Source organism: Capricornis sumatraensis, chromosome 15, assembly GCF_032405125.1.
Source record: "Capricornis sumatraensis isolate serow.1 chromosome 15, serow.2, whole genome shotgun sequence".
Classification (NCBI taxonomy): domain Eukaryota; kingdom Metazoa; phylum Chordata; class Mammalia; order Artiodactyla; family Bovidae; genus Capricornis; species Capricornis sumatraensis.
The window spans coordinates 54,606,330-54,630,287 of record NC_091083.1 but is presented as its reverse complement, the minus strand read 5'-3'; the positions used below and the strand labels follow the sequence as shown (position 1 = coordinate 54,630,287).

At 52.4% G+C, this 23,958-nt stretch overlaps 1 protein-coding gene across 1 annotated transcript; it reads right to left on the bottom strand.

Moving 5' to 3' along the window:
- Positions 1 to 3,489: 3,489 nt before the first annotated feature.
- On the bottom strand, positions 3,490 to 20,772 carry SIGLEC1 (sialic acid binding Ig like lectin 1). Its single transcript, XM_068987042.1, has 21 exons — positions 20,724 to 20,772; positions 20,078 to 20,437; positions 19,504 to 19,800; positions 17,708 to 17,974; positions 17,146 to 17,400; positions 15,642 to 15,941; positions 14,744 to 15,001; positions 13,132 to 13,461; positions 12,603 to 12,857; positions 12,093 to 12,395; positions 10,293 to 10,553; positions 9,821 to 10,132; positions 9,065 to 9,319; positions 8,499 to 8,768; positions 8,169 to 8,420; positions 7,539 to 7,844; positions 6,665 to 6,925; positions 5,625 to 5,927; positions 5,264 to 5,366; positions 4,830 to 4,902; positions 3,490 to 4,180 (listed from the first exon to the last, which is right to left on the bottom strand). The coding sequence occupies exons 1-21, from the start codon at positions 20,770 to 20,772 to the stop codon at positions 4,106 to 4,108; spliced, it is 5,145 nt and encodes a 1,714-aa protein (XP_068843143.1). The 3' UTR covers positions 3,490 to 4,105.
- Positions 20,773 to 23,958: the final 3,186 nt, after the last annotated feature.

The following is a 23,958-nucleotide window of genomic DNA, read 5'->3' as shown; positions in this document are numbered from 1 at the left end:
AGCTGAAATTCCAATACTTTGTTCACCTGATGCAAAGAACTGACTCATTTGAAAAGACCCTGATGCTGAGAAAGATTGAAGGTGGGAGAAGGGGACGACAGAGGATGAGATGGTTGGATGGCATCACTGACTCAATGGACATGAGTTTGGGTAAACTCCGGGAGTTGGTGATGGACAAGGAGGCCTGGTGTGCTGCAGTCTATGTGGTCGCAGAGTCACGACTGAGTGACTGAACTGACTGACTGACTTCCCAGTCAGTCTCTCCCGGACTCCTAACCCCAAGCAACCACTGATAAATTTTCTATCTATAGATTTGCTTATTCTAGAACCTCAAACAAGTAGAATCACAAAGCATGTACTCTTTTGTGTCTGGTTTCCTCCCATCTCTGCATTTGAGATTCATTTACAATGTTTCATGTAGCAGTAATTTGCTCTTTTGTAGTACTGAGCATGTTCAGTGGTATGAGGGAAGCGCGGTTTCTCTATTCTCCAGCTAGGCATTTGGGTTATTTTCCAGTTTCGATTCTTCTAAATACAGCTGCCACAAATTACTGTGTAAATCTTTTTATGAACATGTTTTCATTTCTCATCTGTAAATACCTAGAAGTACAATTGAAAGGTCATACAGTAAAAGGCATGTTTAATTTTTTAAAGAAGCTATTTTCCAAAGTACCTGTACCATTTTACAGTCCCACCAGCAATGTGTCAGAGTTTTTTATATCCTCACCAACATTTTAGTGTTGGCCAACCTTTAAAATTTTAGCCATTCTAATGGCTAAAATCTACATCAGTTTTAATAGTTAAATGATGTCATTTATTCATAGTCTCCTCTTGGGCATAGAAATGGTTTCCAATCCCTTTGCTCTTACAAACAATGCTGTAGTGGACAGTTTCATACACAAATTCATTTGTGAGATGATTTCCTACAAGCAGGACTTCTGGGTCAAAAGATATGTGCTCTTGTTATTTGGGCAGATAGAGTTAAGCTGCCCTCCGATTTGTACCAGTTTACAATTGCATCTGGGGTGCTCATTTTCCTCCAGCCTTCCCAAAACAGTTATCGAGACTTTATTGATATGATATTTGCTAGTCTGCAAGTGAAAATGGAGTCTTCATTTCCATTTTGTCTTATGAGTCAGGTTGAATATTTATTCACACATTTAAGAACAGTTTGTCTGTCTTTTTCCCTGAATTGCCTATTCATATCTCCAGCTCATTTTTCTATTGAGGTCTTTCTCTTAACAACTTGAAGGGACTCTCTATATAAGGAAGATGAACCATTTGTCTGGAGTATGAATTGAAAACATTTTTCCCAGTTTGTGAGATGTATCCAGCCTGGGGCGTATGACTTCAGCTCAATTATACTCACTGCTAAGTAGCATTCAATTGTGGACTATAACCACATGTTTTCTTCATTGACACTACTGTTGCTGGACCTTTGGGTGGTTCTTAGTTTTGAGACGTTATAAAAAAATGCTGTGTATGTCCTTAACTCCTCCCTTTGCCTGTCCTGCTTCCTCCACCCCTTTGCTGGTCTCCCCTGGGAACATATCCTTAATAGGTCACTTGCACATGAATCCTTGTCTTGGGGAACCAGACCTAGTACAGACATAGATCACTTTGGTTATTCTGGGTGCTCCAGTGTAGACAGGCTAGAGAGGCATCAACCCCTCCTCCTGTGGATAAGGACTTGTAGCTTCCTGATTTGCCCTCTCTCAGGAGCCAATTCTCTTGCGAAACCTCTTCCCCAAATCCTCCCTGAAGGGGAGAAAAGAGGGGTGTCTTTTTCTCGTTAGCTTTGGGGGCTTGCGACTGGGCGAGGGACACAAAGGAGACTCTGGGGGCTGGTTGCATGGGTATATTCACTTTGTGAAAAGTCATTGAGCTGTACACTTAAAATGTGTGCACTTTTCTATGTGTGCTACACTTGAAATAAATGTTATTTCAAAAGTCTTGAGGAGGCTCAGACCACTGGGGATGGACACAACTAACCTCTCTGAGAACCTTCCAATCCCTGGTGGACCTACACCCGCTTGGAGGTGCACAGAAGCAGATGAAGACTCCAGGTCAAATGTTCCCAAATCCCCCAGTAGCCATCCTTTTTGTGTCTACTCGTGGTCCTCCCCTCCCCCTCTCTTCCTTGCTAGGTGCGTGCATGCTCAGTTGTGTCACACTCTTTGCGACCCCATGGACTGTAGCACGACAGGCTCCTCTGTCCATGGAATTCTCCAGGCAAGAATACTGGAGTGGGTTGCCATTCCCGTCTCCAGGGGATCCTCCCAACCCAGGGATCAAACCCAAGTCTCCTGCATTGCACATAGATTCTTTACCTGAGCCACCAGGGGATAATCGGGTGCATTTGGCTTGCTCTCTCCCCGTCCTGTCTGACTTTAACCCACAGTTTCCACTTAATAGCAATGTAGACAAAACACCCCTTACCAAGTGCTTGCCCACAGCATGCCAAGAACAGTGCTGGTCATGGAGCAGAGGTGAGCAGTGCCCAGAGCCTCAGGGAGCAGGAAGGAGCCTGAATCGCTTGAGTGTAAGGTAGTTTGTGGTAAATGTTATGTACTTTGCACGCACTGCTGCCTTCAGCAGACAGTCTTCCAGAAGAAACCCCACTCACATTCTAATCCTCTGTATTCAGGATTAGAATGAAAAAGATTCATTCCAGTTATGTCACAGGATGGATGTTTATTGGGAGGACATGTTTGATAGACCCCAGGAAGAGCCTGGCAATCGGGCACTGGTAAGAATGGGGCCTGGAACCAGAAGGGTCCATCTATGCTGCATAAGCTCACCTGGCCTCCAATCTCTTCCCAACCTGTTAGCTCCTTTGCCAACTTCCCACTTCTCTCCACATTTCTCAACTCAAATCCCAGAGTGGTGAGCTTTGTGCTCCTCCCACCATCTGCCACCAGGATGCCAAAGGAGTCACTAGCCCACCTGAGAACTGATTCCCCTCAGGCACTGACTTCCCTAGGGGGACGTTATTCTTTCTTAGTGACCGTTGTTTGTCTTAGTAGCCCCTGGTGCACACACTTCCAGGAAGAGGTTGTGAGCTCGCTTGATCATGGACAGGAATACACTTGGAGCAGAAACAAGGATGCTGACACGATGTCTGCTCCCCACACTCTCTGGGGGTGGGGAGTGTAATGGGGGCACCTCTTCTTTCAAGGGCTAGACCTGGCACAAGATGCCTGTTCAGGCAACTCGACTGCCTGGCATTCCCTCTCCCTAGGGACCATGAATCCTTCTTGACTTTCTCAGTCTTAATATGTGAGAGGCACTACCTCCTCCAAGACTCATGACCAGAAAGGACAGAGGCATACCCTGGCCTTCAGTAGATGGGCACTGAGACAGAATATGGCCTGCTGGCAGCATTCTCGTCAGTGTTCTCAAAGTCTCAGGGGTGAGTCCATAGTTGGGAGTCCTTTGGAAATATAATAAAAACTACATTTCCCAAAATCCCTTGCAGCTTGGAGTAGCCATATGACCAAATTCCACCCAGAACTTCTGGGTTGTATCCACAATGGGAATGAGTGTGCCTTTCAATTCACTTCCACTCTTCCTTCTTCTTGCTGGAAGGAGTATGAGCCCAATGGGATCATTGTGAACTTCACAATCAAAAGCAACATTTTAGGGATGGAGAAAAACAAAAGAGAAGGATCCAGAGCTCCAACATCTTAAACCACCATAACACATGCAGACTAGTATGAGAGAGAAAAATCAAATTCTTTCATGTTGAAGTTACTGTATTTGGTCTTTTTAGAGCAGCCTAGCTTATATTCTAGTCACTATGGGGTGCCTTGACCAGCTTGTAATGATATAGAAAGCTTTTCTTCTATTCTAATCCATCCCAGAAGTCCACGGTGCGCTTGAAGGAAGAAGATGTGAAGAGGTAGTGCATTGGAAGATAAATAGAGAGATGAGATCCAGAGAAGAGAGAAAGAGAAATAGACAACGTGATCAATTCATTTCTCTTCCGAGTTGCCCAGGGTCAACACCCTTTTGGGTAGATTGAGGTTCACCACCACCTCTCACCACCCATTTTTCTTGGGGGTTGGAGCCAGGTCATAGAAAGTCAGATGCCACAGAGATGTTTTCAGAGGGAGTCAGGACCCAACGCTGCATTGTTCACAGGGCTCGAGTCATCACAGATTCTGGTGACTTCCTCCTCCTAAAGGCAGGAAACGCCACAGGTCAGCTCAGGGGCAGAGCCCAGCATGAGGTCCAACATGTGGCTGCATCAGGATCAATGAGCTTCCCACCGAGAAAACTGGTCACTAGAAGACTCTGGGAGCAGTCATGACCTGACCTCTAGTTCTGGAGGGCAGTCCTCCAAGTCCCCAGGCTTAGGTATGGGTCCCCAGGGGATTGGAGAGAGTGTGCATGGCTGAAAATGTGACTGGGAGCCCTGGCCCACCAAATGGATTATTTACAGAAAGGGACACACCACGGGGGAGGGGAAACAGACTTTCACTCCTGCTCAGGTGATGGGCAGAATCAGGAGTGAGGAAGAGAGACCCTAAAACCCAGGTGGGGTCCTATGTTGCAAGATGTGTCCTGGAAGTAGCGGCGATGCTGCTCAGTTCAGAATGTCTGCTCCAGCTGTTCAGGCAGCCATGCAGCAAGCCCATGACTGCTCTGCCCTACTCAGAATATGGCCCCCACTGTCTTCCCAGGGGACGCTGGGTCTCTGTGCTCTCTCTCCAATCTCCCCCAGCCCCAAGCACTGTCCTATAAATGAGAATAATCTCTCGGTGCCAGTCCACCGTGCAGGTTAGCCAAGGACTGCATCTGCACGTGCCCACATGGTGAATGGATACCTGCATGGTTTCCTTGTGAGAAGCCATCTCCACTGAATTTTCACCCTCTCTCAGCTTCTGGAAATGCCTCCTTCTGCAAGGACAAGAGTGGACTCAGAGAGCCTCTCTCCTCCCCCGCCTGCCCCCGTTCCATCCCCCGACCCCGTGAGCTTACACCCTGCTCGATACACAGAGCTGTGGGGGAGATTTGTGGGGAGTAGGCTACTTGATCTTTCGTCCTCCCCCGTCCTTTCTTCAGCAGTGAGAGAGCAGAGATAAGGAAAGAAGAAAACTATAGAAAGAGAGATTTAGAGACAATTTTAGACGGGCTTCCCAAATTTGGAGCAGGGGGAAGGAGAGGGGACAGGCTAGAAAGTATGGAGCTTGTGAATTTGGTGGGAGGGACATGGGGGAAGGAAGAGGTTACTCCGCTCACCTTCTAGCTCCAGACCCACCTCCAGGTGTAGTAGGCCCCCAGGCCCAGCAGTAGGCAGAGAAGGCCAGCCAGCAGTCCCAGGACCCAGAGGAGCTGCTGGAACAGCTGCAGGCGGTGCAGGGCTATAACATGAGGTGAGGCTTAGGGGGTGGCTGTGGCTCCAGGCCTCTGATTCTCCCTCCCAAGCTGACTCCCCCAAGATGAAACCTATTTTAAGTTCTACTTTTTCTTGGAAATTTCCCCCTGCAAAGGAGTTTCAAGCAATCAGTCTAGACTAGACAAGCTGAAGGGATTCAGGAAAGACCTCAGAAGGAAGCCTCTGGACCTGGGAGCTGGGCCTTTGTGCAGCACAGCCTAGGAGATAGGGCGGGGGCTCTCACCTCTGGTTCCAAAGTAGGTGGCAGCAGAGGCAGAGCCCAGGGAATTAGAGGCGGAGCACACATATTCCCCCTGGTCACTGGGCCTCAGCTCCTCTATGACCACCCTCAAGGCATTGGGGGTGACTGAGACATGGATGTGTGGCTTGGCAGGAGCAATCTTGGACTGGCTAGAGGCCACCAGCCGACTGCCAAGGTGGAGGGTCAGGCTGGCCAGGGGCTCGCTGTCTACTCGGCAGTCCAGAATGCCTTGGATGCCACCCTCAGGCTCCACAAAAACCGTCATCGTGGGTGTCTTGGGGGGATCTGCAGGAAGACAGGGGGTGTGGTGACTGCAGAAACAACTACACAATTCCTCCCCTCCTTGTAGCCCATGCAAGGCGACTGCTGCTCCTTCCATTAAGAAGCAGAGCTTGTTTCCTCACTCTTTAAATCTGCGACTCCCTTTGAAGGCAGAAGTGCCTTTGTGTGACTTCAGGGCTAGACCTCAATGGGCCTTGCAGCTTCTGCTTTCCTTGGAAAACAACCAAGTAGAAGCCCAGGCCTGCCTGTTGGACACATGAGGCCCAACTGACAGCGCACTCCATTTGCCAGCCAAGAAGATGAAATAGCTGCAGCCACGTGATATAAGGCCACAGAACTGCTAGCCCAGCCCAAATTTCTGACCTGTAGACTTGTGAGCAAATAAAAAGTGGCTGTCGTTTTAAGCACTAGGTTTTGGCGTGGCTTGTTACACAGCAATAGCTGACTAATACAATGTGGGCCCTTGTGAAGAGTAAAATAGGGGGCTAAGGTTGATGAGGGCTTACTCTGTGCCAGGCATTCTGCATGCTCTACCTTCTGCACTCCTCACAAGGAGAGGGGACTGACATTTTATAGGTAAGGAAACCAAAGCAGAGAGACACAAGATCACACACCAGTCAGTGGGGATTCTCTGACCCAGGACTCCATTGCTGTGAAGCCCTTGGTTTTTGCAGGCAGAAGAGCATGTGAGAGGCAGGGAGACTGAGGCAGGGGGAGGATGTCAAGGATGTGACACTCACAGAGCACGCGGAGGGTGACTGGAGCAGAGGCGGTGGCCCCAGTGGGGAGCTCAGCCTGGCAGTGGTACATCCCAGCGTGGTCGCGGGCCACGTGGGTGAAGGCGAGGGTGGGCACAGGCTCCGTGTGTAGTTGCCGGCCATTCCAGAACCAAGTGAAGGTGGAGTTGCCCATGAGCCCAGGGCCACCAGGGAGCTGACAACTCAAGTTCAGTGCTGCTCCCTCGGGCACATCTAGCCCTGGCTCGGCCAGCACGTGCACACCTGCAGGAGCAGACGCGGTTGGGGTCTGGAGGCCTGTGGGAGCTGCAGCCTCTGGCTTGTCCTCTGTGCATAATATAGGATCTGGATCCCAAGGGTGGGACTGTGTCTCCCCCATCAGACTGCCATCAGGGCTACCTCTCCTTGCCCTGGGGACTTCTGGGGCAAAGCAGTGCCTCCCTCTCTCATCAGTTCAGGCTTTTTGATGGATGAGGCTGTGTCTTGCCCCCAGATTGAACTCCCCAAGGATGGGGCTGCACCTTGTCCCGCAAACTGAGCTCCCTGAAAGTAAGATTGGATCAGTCCTCCCATTCCCAGTTTCCCCAGGGAAGGTCTGTGCTCCCACCCACAGTCTGGGCTCTCTCAGGGCAAGGTTATGTCTCCCCTCCACCCATGCTCCCCTTGAGTTGTTGCCATACCTCCACCCACCTCTCTTGTAAGGAGCTCTCCAAGAGCCAGGCTGTTCATCCCCCTCAGGCTGAGCAACCCCCCTCCAGTGGGCACTGTTTCTCCCTATCAAGTCAGGCCAGCCAGCTTCTTCTTGTGGGAGCCCCACCCCTCACACAGACTCAGACCCCACAGCAACGGCGCCCCTTCTGCCTCCTGGCCGGCTCACCTTCTGCCTGCAGCTGCCCCAAGGTGGTGCTGACTGAGCCCAGCAGGTTGCGAGCTGTGCAGACGTAGGTGTCCTCATCCCCTGAGGGCACGGCTTGCACTCGCAGCTGCAGGGCATTGCGGGCCACCTGGACATGGCCCGTCTCCACTGCCAAGCCAGGGATGCTGTTGCTGGTGGCCAGAACTTTGCCATTGCGGGCCAGGGCCAGCTCAGCAGGTGGCTCACTGTCCACGGTGCACTGTACCACAGCCATGGGGCTGGTCCTTGAGTCCCAGAAGGAGGACACAGTGGCATCCCGGGGGGCATCTGGATGGTGGAACAGGGCAGAGTTGAGGGTTTCCACAGAGTTGGAAACCCTGTGCTATCCATTGCCCACCTGCCTGGCATTGGTGAGGCTGAAGCCTTTGGGGAAATGGTCACTTCTAGGGAGTGACAGCTTCAGGAATCCTGTGGGCAGATTCCTCCAGGCAGGGTTCAGAGGACCCTAAGGAATCTTCCCTCATCCCCTATGTTTTTCCCCAAGTGTCCATTCCCAGGTTCAGTCCTGTTCAGTCTTGTGCCCACCCGGACTAGGGCCCAGAAGCGCCCTCCACTCACCCTGGGCACCCCCAGGCAAGGACCCTTGCTTACAGAGGACATGCAGCGCTGTGGGCCGGGAGCTGCGTGTACCCTGGGCATCCCGGACCTGACAGGTATAGGCTCCTGCGTGAGCCCGTGTAACCACTGGGAAGGAGAGAGAGGCCTCTGGCCCCTCCTGCAGCCAACGGCTATTGTGGTACCAGACATAGACGGTGGGTGGGCGGGCAGCAGGGTCTTCACAGCTCACTGTGATAGGGGCTCCCTCGGGCACAGCGGCTGATGGAGCCAGAGTCACCTTCACGCCTGTACCAAGAAGACAGGGTCAGCTGGGTCCAGCAAGACACCATAGCTGATCCCACCCCTGGCTAGGCCCTGCCTCACCCTCTAGCCGCAGCTCTAAGGATGTGTTGACCTGACCCAGAGGACTGTGGGCTGAGCAGCTGTAAAGACCCTCATCACTGGGCCCGGGCTCCCACAGCTCCAGCTGCAGGGTGTTGGGGACAGAGGCTGTGGTCGAGGAGGTCAGGAGACGGCCAGCATGGCTGAGGACCAGCTGAGCAGGTGGACGGCTGTCCACGGTGCACAGCACCAGGGCAAGCTGCCCGCCACGGCTCTCCAGGAGATAGGTCAGGCGCAGGCTGCGGGGTGCATCTGCGATGCAGGAAGGCAGAGAAGGAGTTCAGCGCCCACAGCGGTTAGGAGGCCAGTTTGCAGGTGGCATACAAAACAGGAAGGCTTTGGCTCCCTGCCCCCAATGGCCTCCGCTTGCCCAACCTGCAGCACTGCTCCTCTGCCCCAGTGTCCCCCAACTCTAATGCTCCTTGTCCAGTGCTAACCAGCTGGGTACTGAGCTCCTGAGGTAGATGATTGTGGGACTCGGCCATGCCCTGATCCCCGCAAGCTGTTGTCATCCCTGCAAGCTTCACCCTGCACCCAACCAGACTCACAGAGGACATCCAAGGTGACAGGCCTAGAGAGATGGAGTGTCTGGCCAGGGATCAACACGCCACAGCTGTAGGAGGTGGCGTCCATGACCGTGACATTGGGGAGGGCGATGGAGTGGGCAGCATCTGGACGCTGCTGCCCATCTTGGTACCATGTGTAGGTGAGCTGGGTCACGTGAGTGGTCCATACAAGGCAGGTCAGGTTCACCAGCTGTCCCTCCTGCACGGTGGCTTTGGGCCACACCTGCACACTCACAGCTGGAGAGAGAAGAGGGCACAGGGACACCAGGGAATACCGAAGACTGTGTAAAGCAAGCCACCTGTAGGTTGGGAAGCCTCTCAGCCTCTGGGAGGCACAGGTGACCCACCTGTGAGTGGGGCTCAGAGATGGAGCTTGGTAAATAGCTCATCACCTGTCAGGTGTTCCCCAGCAGAGTTCTCTCTGGAGTGCCCTGAGCCCTCCCTGACCCTGTTGGAGGGCACCTGGGAGAACACAGGCCTCAAAAGCCCTGCTGTGGTTTCTCCTTGAGTGACCCCTGTCTGATTAGTTTTATCCCCTGGGCATCCATGTAAAATTCTGTTTTCAAAAAAGGTTCTTCAGTGAAAACCAAGTTTGGAGATTGCTGCCCTTAAGAAGAGTGGGAATGCACTGTCCTATGTTCAGCCCTCCTGCCTGTGTCTCAGGCTTCCAGAACACTCTCCAGCCTCCTCTTCCCTTAAAAGAGCCACCCACTCACACACTCAAAGCCCCATTCTGACCTTGGGTATCAAAGGTGGCTGAGGCCAAGGCCTGGCCCAGGGCATTGGTGGCCTCGCAGGTATAGACGCCTTCATCCTCCAGCACTGCATTGTGAATCTCCAGGCGCAGCGTGTTGGGGGCCACAGCCACCTGTAGCCGGGGAGAGCTGCCCGCAAGCTCCCCCACTCCTTGCAGGGTAGAGGCCACGAGGCGGTCCCCGTGCAGCAGTCGTAGCTGGGCTGGAGGGTCACTGTTCACACGGCACAGGAGGAGGCCCAGTCGCCCAGGGCCTGTGTCCATAAGGGTAGTGAGTGTGGCCTGGCGAGGGGCGTCTACACAAGGCAGACAATGGTCAGGGCCCGACCAGGTGTTCCCTCATCTAGGACTCTCTCAGAAGTAGAGTCCAGGACCAAGGGCTCAATATCCCCTTCCCCAGTCATGCCCTTGGCTCCCTCCTTCCCCAAGAAACACAAATGGGACCAAAATGCTTACAAGACACATGGAGGCTGACCGGGGCTGCCAGGTTTGTGGTGGCTGAGCCAGGAGCCTGGGCTTGGCAATGGTAGGCCCCAGCTTGGCTCAAAGTTATGGCTGCAAAATGGATTGTGGCTGAGGTGAACTCCTGGAGGGGCTGTCCATCTCGGTACCAACGGTATGAGGTCCCCTCCAGGACCCCTGTGGGTACTTGGCAGCTCAGGACCACAGCCTGGCCCTCCTGGAGCTCAGGCGATGGTGACACCCGGACCCAGGCTCCTACAGGGAGAAACCAAGAGCAGATGAGGGCCTTCCACATCTGGGACTGCGTTTGTGTACACATGAGGACACCAAGACCCCAACCCCACGTGCCAGAGCCACTGCTCACCCACCAGACCACTGCTGAGGGCCCCACTGCAGCTTCACACCTCTTCCTCTCCTGTGCCTGACTCCTTTGCCCTGGTTCTGACCTGGCATTCACTGCCCATCACCTTGAGTTATGGTTTTGCTTGGTCAATCATATCTCACCTACCACAGGGTGAGCCTCACCTGGGTCTAACCCTAGTGCCATGCACAGCACCTGCACGTGTTAGCTCTTGACAAATGTTGTTTTGACCCCATAAAGCACAGAAATGGTAGGGACTTAGGTCCAACCAAGGACCACTGACCTGATCATGAGCTGACCTCAGCATGGTGACCAACAGCTTGGAAGGGGAAATTAGCAGCTCTCTCTAGCCCATCTCCGCACCCAACTTCCAAATCATGAGAGCCCAGGAATGGAAGACCAGGCAAAGGGCTGTCTCTGGTTCCCCCCACGTTTAAGGCAGGAAGAGAGCAGGTGAGGGACAGCTAGAGTGGTGATTGAGAGCTCAGACTGTGCCAGAGACCAGCATTGAATTCATCCAGAGCTAACAGGGCCCCTCCTGGTCATGTGACCGTGAGCAAGCCCCTAGATCCCTGACCTTTAGTTTCTCTGCCTGTGAAAAGGGTATGATAAATAGGAGATACAGAAACAAGTCCCAGGGAAAATGTTCAAAAATTGATGTTTGTCACTGTGGGAGGAAAAAAAAAAAGGTTTTGTTTTTCAGCATTATTGGTATTAACTTTGTTTTTTCTGGCTTATTCACTTAGGCAGGATTATTACAGACGATATATACAGATAGATAAATGAAGAATATGGATATATTCATATACATATATATATGTATAGTCGGACACAACTTAGCAACTAAACAGCAACCAACAATGTATGTACAAATGTGATCATTTGCACATTATATGGGGCTTCCCAAGTGGCACTAGTGGTAAAGAACCCTCCTGCCAACGCAGGAGACGTAAAAGACATGGGTTCAATCCCTGCGTCAGGAAGATCCTCTGGAGGAGGAAATGGCAACCCACTCCAGTATTCTTGCCTGGAGAACCTCATGGACTGAGGAGCCTGGTGGGCTACAGTCCTTGGGGTAACAAAGAGTCCAACATGACTGAGTGACTTAACACACAGATTACATATTCCACACACGTGCTAAGTCGCTTCAGTTGTTTCCAACTCTGAGACCCCATGGTCTGTAGCCCACCAGGCTCCTCTGTCTATGGGATTCTCCAGGCAAGAATACTGGAGTGGGTTGCCATTTCCTCCTCCAGAGGATCTTCCCAGCCCAGGGATCAAACCCGTATCCCTTGCATCTCTTGCATTGGCACAGGGTTTCTTTTTTTACCACTAGCACCACCTGGGAAGCCCATATATGACACATCTCTACACAAACATGCAGAGTGGCCCCCAGGACACTTGGATGCACCGCAGCTACAGAGGACGCTCACCTTGGACCTGGAAGAAAAGGGAAGTGTTAGTTGATCCCAGGGCATTGTTGGCCTCACAGCGGTAGCTGCCAGAGTCCTTAAGGCTCAAGTCTTGGACTTCTAGCTGCAGGAAGTTGGCTGTGGTTTTGGCCTGGAGGTGGCCACGGGATGGAAGCTGGGGCCCCGGGCTGGTGGCCAAGAGGTGCTCGCCGTGGAACAGAGCCAGCTGGGCGGGAGGGCGACTGTCCACAGTGCAGACAAACACAGCCGTGTGGCCCTGGTCCACATCCAGGAGAGCAGACAGCTTTGGAGGGTCTGGAGGGTCTGTAGAGACAGAGGGGAGCTCAGGCCAGCCCCTACCCAGCTCACCACCTTTCAGCCGCCAGGCTGTCCTCCAGATACGCAGTCCAGGCCCACATGCGCCCACACCCAAGCCGTGTTCTTGCCTCCTCAAACTCAACCTCAGCCCTGTTTGCCCCAGACCACCCCTTCCACCCTCCAAGGGCCCAAATCCCCTTGCCTATCACCCACAGAGCACTTGCAGGACCACAGGGGTGGAGAGCTGGGCACCGGCCTCAGTGAGGATGCGGCAGGCATACAGGGCGGCATCTGTTCTGGCCACAGGCAGCAGCGTCAGGGTCTCTAGGGGGCCCTGGGCCCACAGGGCCCCATCTCGGAACCAGGTGAAGTTGGCAGGGCCGCCAGCTTCCCGGTTCACCCTGCAAGTCAGGTTGGCTCCAGTGCCCTCCTGCAGCGTGTGCGACGGTGTGATGACCAGGACGGTGGCTGGAGAGCAGGCAGCACAGGCTTACTGAGATGGGCCTCAACCCTGACGGCTTCCCCCTAGTCCCCAGGGTGAGTGGTCCTGCCTCCCTGTCTGGAGCAGGTGGGAAGGAGCCTCTCTGGGGGCCCATGGGGCAAGGGGAGGAAACCGAACTCCCTCTGCTGACAGGAGGTGGTTTCGCCCAACTGACCCTCCTCGGAGCTGGGGGTTGCAAACGAATAGGGTCCCAAGTACCAGCCCCTGACCCCAAGTGATATGCTCCTTGCCCTGCCTCACCCTGGGCATTGAAGTTCGCTGAGGCAGAGGCGTTGCCCAGGACATTGCTGGCCTCGCAGAGGTACACGCCCTCGTCCTCCAGCACCGGGTCTTGGATCTCTACCCGCAGCAGGTTGGGGGCTCTGGTAACCTTTGTGCGTGGGGAACAGCTCTCGCAGGCGCTACAGCTGCCCCCTGATGGGAGGGCAGAGGCCACCACGCGACCCCTGTGGAGCAGCCGCAGCTGGGCCGGGGGGTCGCTGTCCACACGGCACAACAGGAGGCCTCGCTGACTGGCTCCGGCGGTGTCAGGGTCCAGCTGGGCAGTGAACGTGGGCCGGCGTGGGGCATCTGGAGAGAGGAGTATGGGCACTATCCCACAGCCTCTGCCAGGCTCCCACAGGTGCAGTCAAAGCTAGCTAGGCTCCCAGAACACGCTGAGCAAAGGCATGAACCCGGAGCTGCCGCAAACAGCTGTGCAGACAGTGCATTATACAAGGATCACCGGATCGGGGTGGCAGGACCTCAGCCCATGCCCGTGTGCTGAACTATGCCTTAGCACTGGCCTGAGTCTTCCCAGAGGAAGGAGGGCCTTTTTCTAGCTTGCTGCTAAGTCACTTCAGTCATGTCCGACTCTGTGTGACCCCATAGATGGCAGCCCACCAGGCTCCGCCAGCCCTGGGATTCTCCAGGCAAGAACATTGGGTTGCCAACAGTGGGTTGCCATTTCCTTCTCCAATGCAGGAAAGTGAAAAGTGAAAGTGAAGTCGCTCAGTCATATCCGACTCTTCACAACCCCATGGACTGCAGCCCACCAGGCTCCTCCGTCCTGGGATTTTCCAGGCAAGAGTGCTGGAGTGGGCTGCCATCGCCAGAACTGTATGGGCTAGCAGCCACCTTGCATCCCCGCCATGTGCTCCTGGGCAGGGTACCTACAGAGCAATCCCTGATTGTTTTACTGTCTGCTTCCTCTCTTCACACCCCCTCCCCTAAGACCCTGCCTGTCTCTTATCTCTTATCTCCAAGCCAGCTCCCATGAGAACAGATAATGCCTAAATTGCCTTTCTCCTAGAAGTTTCTGAAGAGTGGGACCAAGACCCCCAGGTGATCTCACCCTGAACACTAGAAAACCCCCAAGAGGTGACCGCTCTTCCTGACAGTCCCTGGACATGTGTCCTGCACATGTTAGGGAAGCTGTGCTGGAAGCTGAGTGTGTCCTGAATGTTGGTCAGCCGCTCAGGAGCATCCACCCTTGACAAGATGCAGGCCCTGTGTGGGGAGGCTCTGCCTTTGTGTCTGCACCTGTGAGGGTGCCGCCTATGGGGCGTGTCTACATATATAGGAGTAGTGTCCCAGGGCCCAGCTGCAGAGGATAAAGCTCGGACATGGTGTCCATGATGGGTCTGAGGCTAGAGGCAGAGCTCTAATGGGACTGGGATGGGGAAATGGGATGCCCTAGACTCGGTCTCCATGTTTCAGCTAGGGCGGTCAGGGCCATGGTGCCCAGGTTCGTGGCTGCCTTCCATCGGAACTCTGGGCAGGACAGAGTCAGGAGGTCCTGGAGGAGGGGGCTGATGGGCTCTGGTGGCTGATCTTCCCACAGCAGGCAGGGGCTGGAGGGAAGGCTACTCACAGAGGACGGTGAGGACAGCAGGTGAGGAGAGCCCGCTGGTGCCATGGCCATCCTGGGCCCGACAGTGGTATGAGCCGGCGTCAGTGCTGGAGACCACAGGGAGCAGGAGGCTGCTGCTGGGCCCCTCGAGGAGCAGGGCCCCATTTCGGTACCAGGAGAAGCGGGTGTCAGGCATCGGGCTCAGGCTGCTCCTACAGCTAAGTGTTACCGCCTGCCCTTCTGCCACTTCTGCTGCTGGGCTGATGAGGAGGCGGGCCACTAGCGGGAGGAGAGAAGAAAGCTCAGCTCCCCTGCATGTCTGCAGCTCCATGCCACCCACTGCAGGAAGCCCTCCTGGGCTTCTCCCAACTCAATTATCAGAAGGTCTGAACATCATGGCATCAGCTCTGTAAATCTCTTGATATCAGAAGGGTTTGACCTTGAATGCCAATTCAGATCTATTGGTAGCTGGCTGCAGCATGGTTGAGCAGGATTCTGGGCCAGATCCTAGGCCTCTGTCAAAACCTGGCTTGATCAAATAGCTATGTCTGCCTCAGAAGGAGGGAAGGGCAACATGTGCACCAAGACTCAGCCTCTCTATTTGGGCTTCCTACCACAGAGTCTGCTCCAGATGTTTAGTAAATAAAAAACAAATGAATGCGCATTGAAAAACCCTATAAGTTCAGAGTCAGAGTGGATACAAAAGGAATAACTCAATCTGCCATGTTTCTTGTTTTGCTTTGACTTAGGGGGAAACTCTGGGACTGGGATGACTGTATAGCTCAGATCTTTGATGTGATTTTTTTTCTAGCCAGCTAGGTCAGGCCCTCAGTTGAGCCCTCTTGGTTCTCAGGAGGAAGAGGCCAGAGCAGGCCTCCTCCTCAGGCTCCTTCTACCAGCCCCAGTGGGGCCCTCTTACCATTGGCATGGAAGTCCAGGGTGGCGGATGAATTCCCAAGGGAATTGGTGGCTGAGCACGTGTACTCCCCACTGTCAGTTGGCCCCAGGTCTCGAATCTCCAGGCGCAGGGAGTTTGGGGCAGAGTAGACACTGAAGCGTGGGCTCTGGTCACCCTCTCCGGAAGTTGAGGCGAGGATGAGGCCCTCACGTGACAACACCAGAGAAGCCAGGGGCTCGCTGACCACTGAGCACTGGAGGATGCCCACCAGTCCCTCCTGCGTCTCCAGGAAGGCAGTCAGGTGTGGGGTGAGGGGCGGGTCTGCACGGAATGAGGGGCAGGCCTGTTACCTCAACAGGTGCATTCCTGATTTCCTCTTACAGCCTCTGACCCCTGCACCTACTTTGTCCCATGATGCCCTGGGAAAAGTTAGTGACCCCCAGCAGCTCCTATTTGTCCTCAGACTGGGCAAATCACTCTGTTATCCTAGTTCATCCTAGTCAATCCTTGCAGTCACCCTGAGAGTGGGGATCCAGAGACCCCACTTTAATGGTGGGAAAACTGGTAAAGAAAGCTGGCAGGGGACAGCACTGCAGCAAATGATCAAAGTCCACACTCCCAGCAATGAGACAAACTGCCCCCATGTGCCTTTTGAGGTGACACAGGGAGACAGACACAGAATCATGTCCGTGGTGTCTCTGCCCAGGTGCACGGGCTTGGTCTGCTCCATTCAGACCGATGCAAGGGGAGAATATCACAAAACAACTGACCTGTGCTCGTCAGGGTTCAATGTCAAAGAAGACAAGGAAAGACTGAAGAAAGGAGAATAAAGAGACTTGACAACTTAATGCAGTACAAGATCCTGAACTGAATCCTAAACCAGAAAAAAAATTACCATAAAGGACATTATTGGGCCGACTGGTAAAATTTAAACATGGATTGTAAATTAGATAATGATCTTGTATGAATGTTAAGTTTCTTGACTACATATAATTGTTGTACTGTGGTTATGCATGAGAATGACCCTAGGAAATACATGCTGAGAAATTAAGGAGTAAAGGGCCATTATGCCTGAAGAATATAAATGGATACATAGATAGATAGATTATGTGTGCATGTATACATATAGAGGGCATATGTATATACACATGTGAATAGAATGTATATGTAGCGAAAATGTGTGCAAGCGTGCACACATATATGTGCATGTGTATATGCATACATATATGTGTATAAGTACATATGTACACACAAATATACTATATAGTTAGAAAATCAAATGTTAAAAAATGGGAATTGAGGTTAAACGTATATAATAATTCTTTGTATTTTTCTTGCAACTTTTAAGTTTGAACTTATTTCAAAATAAAAAGTTGTTTAAAATAGGACACTGAGGCCTGGGGAGTTCAAAGCCTTGCCCAGATGTGAGCTCAAGGGCACCCGGGCCGAGGACCCCAACCCTCCTGCAGGGGCTCTAATCTTTGGCCTGGCTCCCAGCTCCAGTGCCCTCGTCCCCACCACTTACGGTGGACCACCACGCTGACTGGGTCAGAGCGCTCTCTGCCCTGGGCATTCTGCACCTCACAGAAGTAGAAGCCTGTATCGGCCCTGGTGACTGAGTGCAGCTGGAGGATGCGACTGTGGGTGTCCTTCATCAGGCCGTGGTTTTTGTACCATGTGTAGCGCAGCTCCCTGGGCGCTTCTTTCGGTGTGTTGCAGGCCAGCGTCACAGTCTGGTTCTCCAGAATCGAGCCTGCTGGGCTCACCTGGACCACAGCCACTGGGGGGCAGCATAGAACACACTGAGGGCTACTCAGGGGACTTCCAGGCCCCACCCCTCAGGGTTGCAGCCCATCGGCCTAAACCTCCGCACCCTGTACATCACACCCCTCTGAGGAGAAGCCTCCTGGGCTGGCCATGCATCTCTTTGCCCTGTTTACTGCCAGGGAGGTTTGTCACCTGTCAGAAGCCAAGCTGGAACTCCACACAGGCATCCCAGGAGGCACCTTGGCCTCGTTTCCCTCAGCTCCCATGGCCTGGATGCCTCCCTACCCTCTGGTCAAGACCCAGGCTCACCCAGGACTCACTGAAGATGTGAAGGCTGACAGGAGGTGAGACCGAAGAGCCCACACCATTCCCAGCTTCACAGGTGTAGACGCCAGCATCAGCCCAGGCTGCCCGGGGCAACTGTAGTACACGACTCCGGGTTTTGAGGTGCGTCCCATCCTTGACCCACTGCACAGAACTGACTTGAGGGTGACTGCTGTTCACCTGGCAGATGAGTGTGACCAGATCCCCTGGAAGGATGTTCCGCCCCGAGGGGCTGAGGAGGATTTCCACACCCTTGGGGGCATCTGCAAGGCATGACAGGGGTTGTCGAGTATGGTGCCCAGGGAAGGCAGGGGCACTTTTCCACTCCCCTTTCAACACTCTGCCCTAAGGAAGCCCACCCAGATAAATCGGAACTCCCATCAGTCCCCTGTCCAGGGCAGGCCCTGGCCTCACATTGTGAGGAAGCCTGCTCTGTCCTTGTCTACTGACAGCCTGATGCCGTGATGCTTGGCACAGCATTCAGCCTGCACTGCCTTCAGTGGCTTTCTGCCTCATGACGTGTCCATCGCCATCTCTTCTGTCTGAGGGCCATGGGCACACTGCTTGCTTTAGTGGCTTGTGGCAGCTGCTGGCAAGGGACAAACCACCTAACACAAGGGCTAAAGGCAGAGTCAAATTCTCTCTGAGAATGGTTAACTCATTTGTTGGGAGATGCCAACGATACAAAGAAACTGCATTTCTTTAAATCTTGTTCTCAAGCCTCTCTCTATGTAACTATGCTAATAACAGCGAATATTTTCAGGAGTTCCCTGATTGCCTAGTAGTTAGGACTCTGGGCTTTCACTGCTGTGACCCGGGTTCAGTCCCTAGTCAGGGAACTGAAATCTCACAAGCCATGCAGTTCAGTTCAGTTCAGTTCAGTTCAGTTCAGTTCAGTTCAGTTCAGTTGCTCAGTCGTGTCTGACTCTTTGCAACTCCGTGGACTGCATCACACCAGGCCTCTCTGTCCATCACCAACTCCTAGAGTTTACTCAAACTCATGTCTACTGAGTTGGTGATGCCATCCAACCACCTCATCCTCTGCCGTCCCCTTCTCCTCCCCCCAAAACAAGCCATGTGGTGTGGCAAAAAAAAAAGCTAGTATTTTCAAGTTCTTAATCTATGTAACTATGAAAATAATAGAAGCTAATATTTTTGCATGCTTAATAGGTGCCAAGCACACTTTTAATTTTCATAACAATCCTGTGAGATAAAACATATTTATTATTATCTCCACTACAGAGAGGTAGTGAGAAAACAGAGGCTCTGAGAGGCAAGTAACTTGCCCAAAGTTTGCTCATCTAGTCAATGGTGAAGCCAGCAGCCTGATGCCTATGTACAACAGTTGTTCTAGAACAGGCTGCCTGTCTTTACTGTGATGGGAAGATGCATAATCAAGTGAAAACTTGGAATTCCTCCCACTGTCTCTTTGCCACGTCCAAGTGTTACCCTGGTTGTTGAGTGTGAGAGGCAAGAAAGGGGTGAACCCTCGCCACCTCCTCATCCTCCAGAGCTGGTCTAAATCCCAGGGCCCCTACTGCCCAACCCCCAGTGCTCCGGCTGAGTCTTCCCTTCCCTGCCCAGCCTAGCTTCAGGGACTGGAGGTGGAGGGAGCCTTTCAATACTACTCTTGGGGCTTAGCAGTCTTTCCGCCTGCTCCACCCTGGAGGTCCAAGCACAGCCTGGCTATTCCTGCAGGCCGGAAGCAGATGGTTTCCACTGGGGAACCACAGATGTGTGTGAGCTCAGTAACAAGGATGTGCTACCCACCCAGCCTGCCACGTTCACTCACACTGCACTTGGAGGCGAATCTCGCGCTGAGTCCTATGGTTGGCCGCCGAGAGCTGGCAGCTCAGGGTCCGGCCATGGTCCTGCCAGGACAGGGCCATGTGGAGGGTCTCCTGGTGGTGGATGCCTGTGGGCTCAAGCTTCTGGAGTGTGGAGGTGATGGAGCGGGCAGGGTCCTGGCCTTGCCACCGCAGGGTGACTGGCTCCTGCAAGCACGCGTAGGGAGTGGAACAGTTGAAGTCCACCTCCATGCCCTCATGTAGCTCAGCCGGAGAGGCAACGGTGGGCATGATGAGCTCCTCTGAGGACAAAGACAGGAGGTTGGGGGCTCCCCTTCACCATACCTGAGACCACCTGCCCTGGAGACCTCAGCCGAGGGCAGGGGACTTCAAGGGGAAGGAGAAATCCAGGGGTTCACTGGGGGCGAATGCTTGGGGGCACAGGGATGGGCTGGAACTGAAGCCAAGATTAGGGCTGGGTTTGGGTTTGGATTTTGGTTTAGGACCAGGGTTGGAGCTATGAGCCAGTGGGGCCAGGAGCAGCCTGGAGTCCCTTCTAGTCGGTGACCCTGCTCTCACCCGTTACAGTGACTGCTGTGCCTTTGACATCTACCCAGCGGTTGACCTCGCTGATCTCGAAGCGGAAGTTGTAGGAGCCTGAGTCCTCAGGCTGCAGGTCCTTCAGCAGCAGGTTGCACACCTTGAGCTCAGGATTCCCCACCAGCTGGGCACGGCCTTGGAAGCGGGCCTCCACCAGCTGGGGGTTTGTAGAGTGACTCACTACCTGCCGTCTGCCTGAGTAGTCATAGTACCAGATGGCTGTGATGCCATCAGGCACTTCCACACTGGCAGGGAAGCTGAAGGCGCAGGGGATGACGAGGCAGGACCCCTTCATACCCTTCACGGTCTCGGGACTGGAGACGCCCCACGAGGTCAGGTCTGAGGGAGAGACAGGACAAGAAAGAGCGTAATGCAGGCTTGGGGTCATGCTCTGCCCCCCAGAAGGTGTTCCAGACGCACTCTCAAATCCTGCCCTGCCCCCAGCAATGCAACCCCTCTGGGCACCCCAGAGAGGATCCTTGTACCCTGTCACCGCCTCCTCATGCCCTCCTTCAACCTCAGCAGCTAAACCTGTGACCAGACACAGTTCAGTCTGCCCAGGCCAACAGAGGCTGGACTCGCCGCAGCCAGGCCCTGTGAGAAGGAAAAGGCCAGCAAGGCTTACCTGCTGGGATGGGTAAGGCCAGGAGGAGGAGCTGGAGCAGGAAGTCCATAGCAGGTTGTCGCTCTGGTTCTGTTGCCTACGAGGTCGGGGAGCACTGTGCTGGGCACACAGGGATCTCCTAGGGAACCTCAGTCTCAGAGCCTGCTGGGATCCCAGTCCTGTTTCCCCACACGCTATGCTGGCCAACCCAGTGAGAGGGCAGGGCAGCTGCCAGCTGGCATCCAGGAGCCCATGTTCCCAGCTCAGGCTGTGTCCAGGAATGCCTTCACTTGGTGGCCCCAGAAAATCCTCTGTCTGTCGCTTGGCCCCACCCTAAGTTCTGCTTTCCCAGCCTCTTCAAAGATGAACAGCTGTTTCTCTATTTCCCCCACTTCCTTGCCCCCTCCCTGCCGCCCAAGTCACCAGCAACTGGAGCCCAGAGAGGCACAATGACTTACTCCAAGGCATCCAGCAAAAATGATGGTTTTTTACTTGAAATTTGTCTCCATACCACCAGTCTTACCAGCTGTAGACCATAATGGAATTTGAGCACTTAGAAAACTTCAGCCTTCAAGAGTCCTCCCTTACTAAAAAACCTACTCTGGCTCCCCATTGCCCATGAGATGTGGCTTCCGTACATCCCCAAAAGGCCTTCCTTTCCTACTGCCAGCTCTGCCCCCATTTAATGCTCCCCCTGCGATCAGTTCCCACCCTGGGGCCGGTCCTCTCTGCCCACAAGCTCTCCAGCTATCCAGCTCTGGCTTCACCACAAATGATCTTTGCCTGTTGAAATCTCATTCAGTCTTCAAAGTGGCTTCTAGCTGAAACTTTCCCTTTGGGGTCTCTAGCCACCCTAGAGCCATTTCTGTATTTGCCTTGTTCTTTGTAGCTGTGAGCACCCATTTCTCAGGACTTGGGACTGAGGACATGTGTCCTGCAGCAGTGCAGAGCCCCTCGCCCCCTGCAAGAGAAGAGTGTGGTCCTTGAGAGCTTAGAGTTGGTGGCAGGGCAAGTTTGGTGTGACAGGGGACACAAGAACCCTGCATGACATATAGCTCACAAACAAGAGATAAATGCCTACTGTATGCCATGCACAAGAAGGCAGGCCCTTCACCAGAGAGTACCTCTGGAACCATAAAATTCTTAGAAGAAAACAGGTGAAAATCTTCATGACCTAGTAGCAGGCAATGATTTCTTAAGCATGACACCAAAAGCAAAGCAACAAAAGAAAAAATAGATAAATTGAACTCGATCAAAATGCAAAATGTTTTTTGCATCAAAGGATACTATCCAGAGAGTGAAAACTGTGAGTGAAACCCACAGAATCGGAGGAAAATACCTGCAAATCATATAGCTGATAACGGATTAACATCTGGAATTTATAAAGAACTCCTATAATTTAACAACAAACACCCCCCCCCAAAACAACCTAAATTTGAAAAAATGTGCTGAAAGCTTGTATAGACATTTCTCCAAAGATGATATACAAATGGTCAACAAGCCCATGAGAAGATATTCAACATCAGTAGTCATTCAGTTCAGTTCAGTCACTCAGTCATGTCTGACTCTTTGCGACCCCATGAATCGCAGCACGCCAGGCCTCCCTGTCCATCACCAACTCCCAGAGTTCACTCAAACTCACGTCCATCAAGTTGGTGATGCCATCCAGCCATCTCATCCTCTGTCATCCGCTTCTCCTCCTGCCCCCAATCTCTCCCAGCATCAGAGTCTTTCCCAATGAGTCAACTCTTTGCGTGAGATGGCCAAAGTATTGGAGTTTCTTTAGCATCATTCCTTCCAAAGAAATCCCAGGACTGATCTCCTTTAGGATGGACTGGTTGGATCTCCTTGCAGTCCAAGGGACTCTCAAGAGTCTTCTCCAACACCACAGTTCAAAAGCATCAGTTCTTTGGCACTCAGCTTTCTTCACAGTCCAACTCTCACATCCATACATGACCACTGGAAAAACCATAGCCTTGACTAGATGAACCTTTGTTGACAAAGTAACGTCTCTGCTTTAAAATATGCTGTCTAGGTTGGTCATAACTTTCCTTCCAAGGAGTAAGCATCTTAATTTCATGGCTGCAATCACCATCTGCAGTAATTTTGGAGCCCCCCAAAATAAATTCTGACACTGTTTCCACTGTTTCCCCATCTATTTCCCATGAAATAGATGGGCTCAATAAAGGACAGAAATGGTATGGACCTAACAGAAGCAGAAGATATTAAGAAGAGGTGGCAAGAATACACAGAACTGTACAAAAAAGATCTTCACATTTTTGTACAAAAAAGATATTTCAAATCCTGGAAGATGATGCTGTGAAAATGCTGCATTCAATATGCCAGCAAATTTGGAAAACTCAGCAGTGGCCACAGGACTGGAAACGGTCAGTTTTCATTCCAGTCTCAAAGAAAGGCAATGCCAAAGAATGCTCAAACTACCGCACAATTGCACTCATCTCACACGCTAGTAAAGTAATGCTCAAAATTCTCCAAACCAGGCTTCAGCAATACATGAACCATGAACTTCCAGATGTTCAAGCTGGTTTTAGCAAAGGCAGAGGAACCAGAGATCAAATTGCCAACATCCGCTGGATCATGGAAAAAGCAAGAGAGTTCCAGAAAAACATCTATTTCTGCTTTCTTGACTATGCCAAAGCCTTTGACTGTGTGGATCACAGTAAACTGTGGAAAATTCTGAAAGAGATGGAATACCAGAGCACCTGACCTGTCTCTTGCGAAACCTATATGCAGGTCAGGAAGCAACAGTTAGAACTGGACATGGAACAACAGACTGATTCCAAATAGGAAAAGGAGTATGTCAAGGCTGTATATTGTCACCCTGCTTATTTAACTTCTATGCAGAGTACATCATGAGAAACGCTGGGCTGGAGGAAGCACAAGCTGGAACCAAGATTGCTGGGAGAAATATCAATAACCTCAGATATGCAGATGACACCACCCTTATGGCAGAAAGTGAAGAGGAACTAAAGAGCCTCTTGATGAAAGTGAAAGAAGAGAGTGAAAAAGTTGGCTTAAAGCTCAACATTCAGAAAACGAAGATCAGTAGTCATTAGGGAAAGGCAAATCAAAACCACAATGAGCTACCACTTCACACTGTAAACAAACAAACAAAACCAGAAAATAACAAATGTTGACAAGGCTGTGGAGAAATTGGAAGACTCATGTACCATTAGTAGAAATGTGAAATGGTGCAGCCCTTTTGGAAAGTTTTGTGTTTCCTCAAAAAGTCAGA

Bases quoted from the DNA above. Each gene is read 5' to 3' on its own strand.
- SIGLEC1 (XM_068987042.1), bottom strand. From the start codon at position 20,772: ATGGACTTCCTGCTCCAGCTCCTCCTCCTGGCCTTACCCATCCCAGCA. The intron at 15,002-15,641 runs GTAAGAGGGCCC...TCCTCCCGCTAG, and splicing joins CCTGGACTTCCATGCCAATG to TGGCCCGCCTCCTCATCAGC. The intron at 12,858-13,131 runs GTGAGGCAGGGC...CCTGCTCTCCAG, and splicing joins AGCGAACTTCAATGCCCAGG to CCACCGTCCTGGTCATCACA.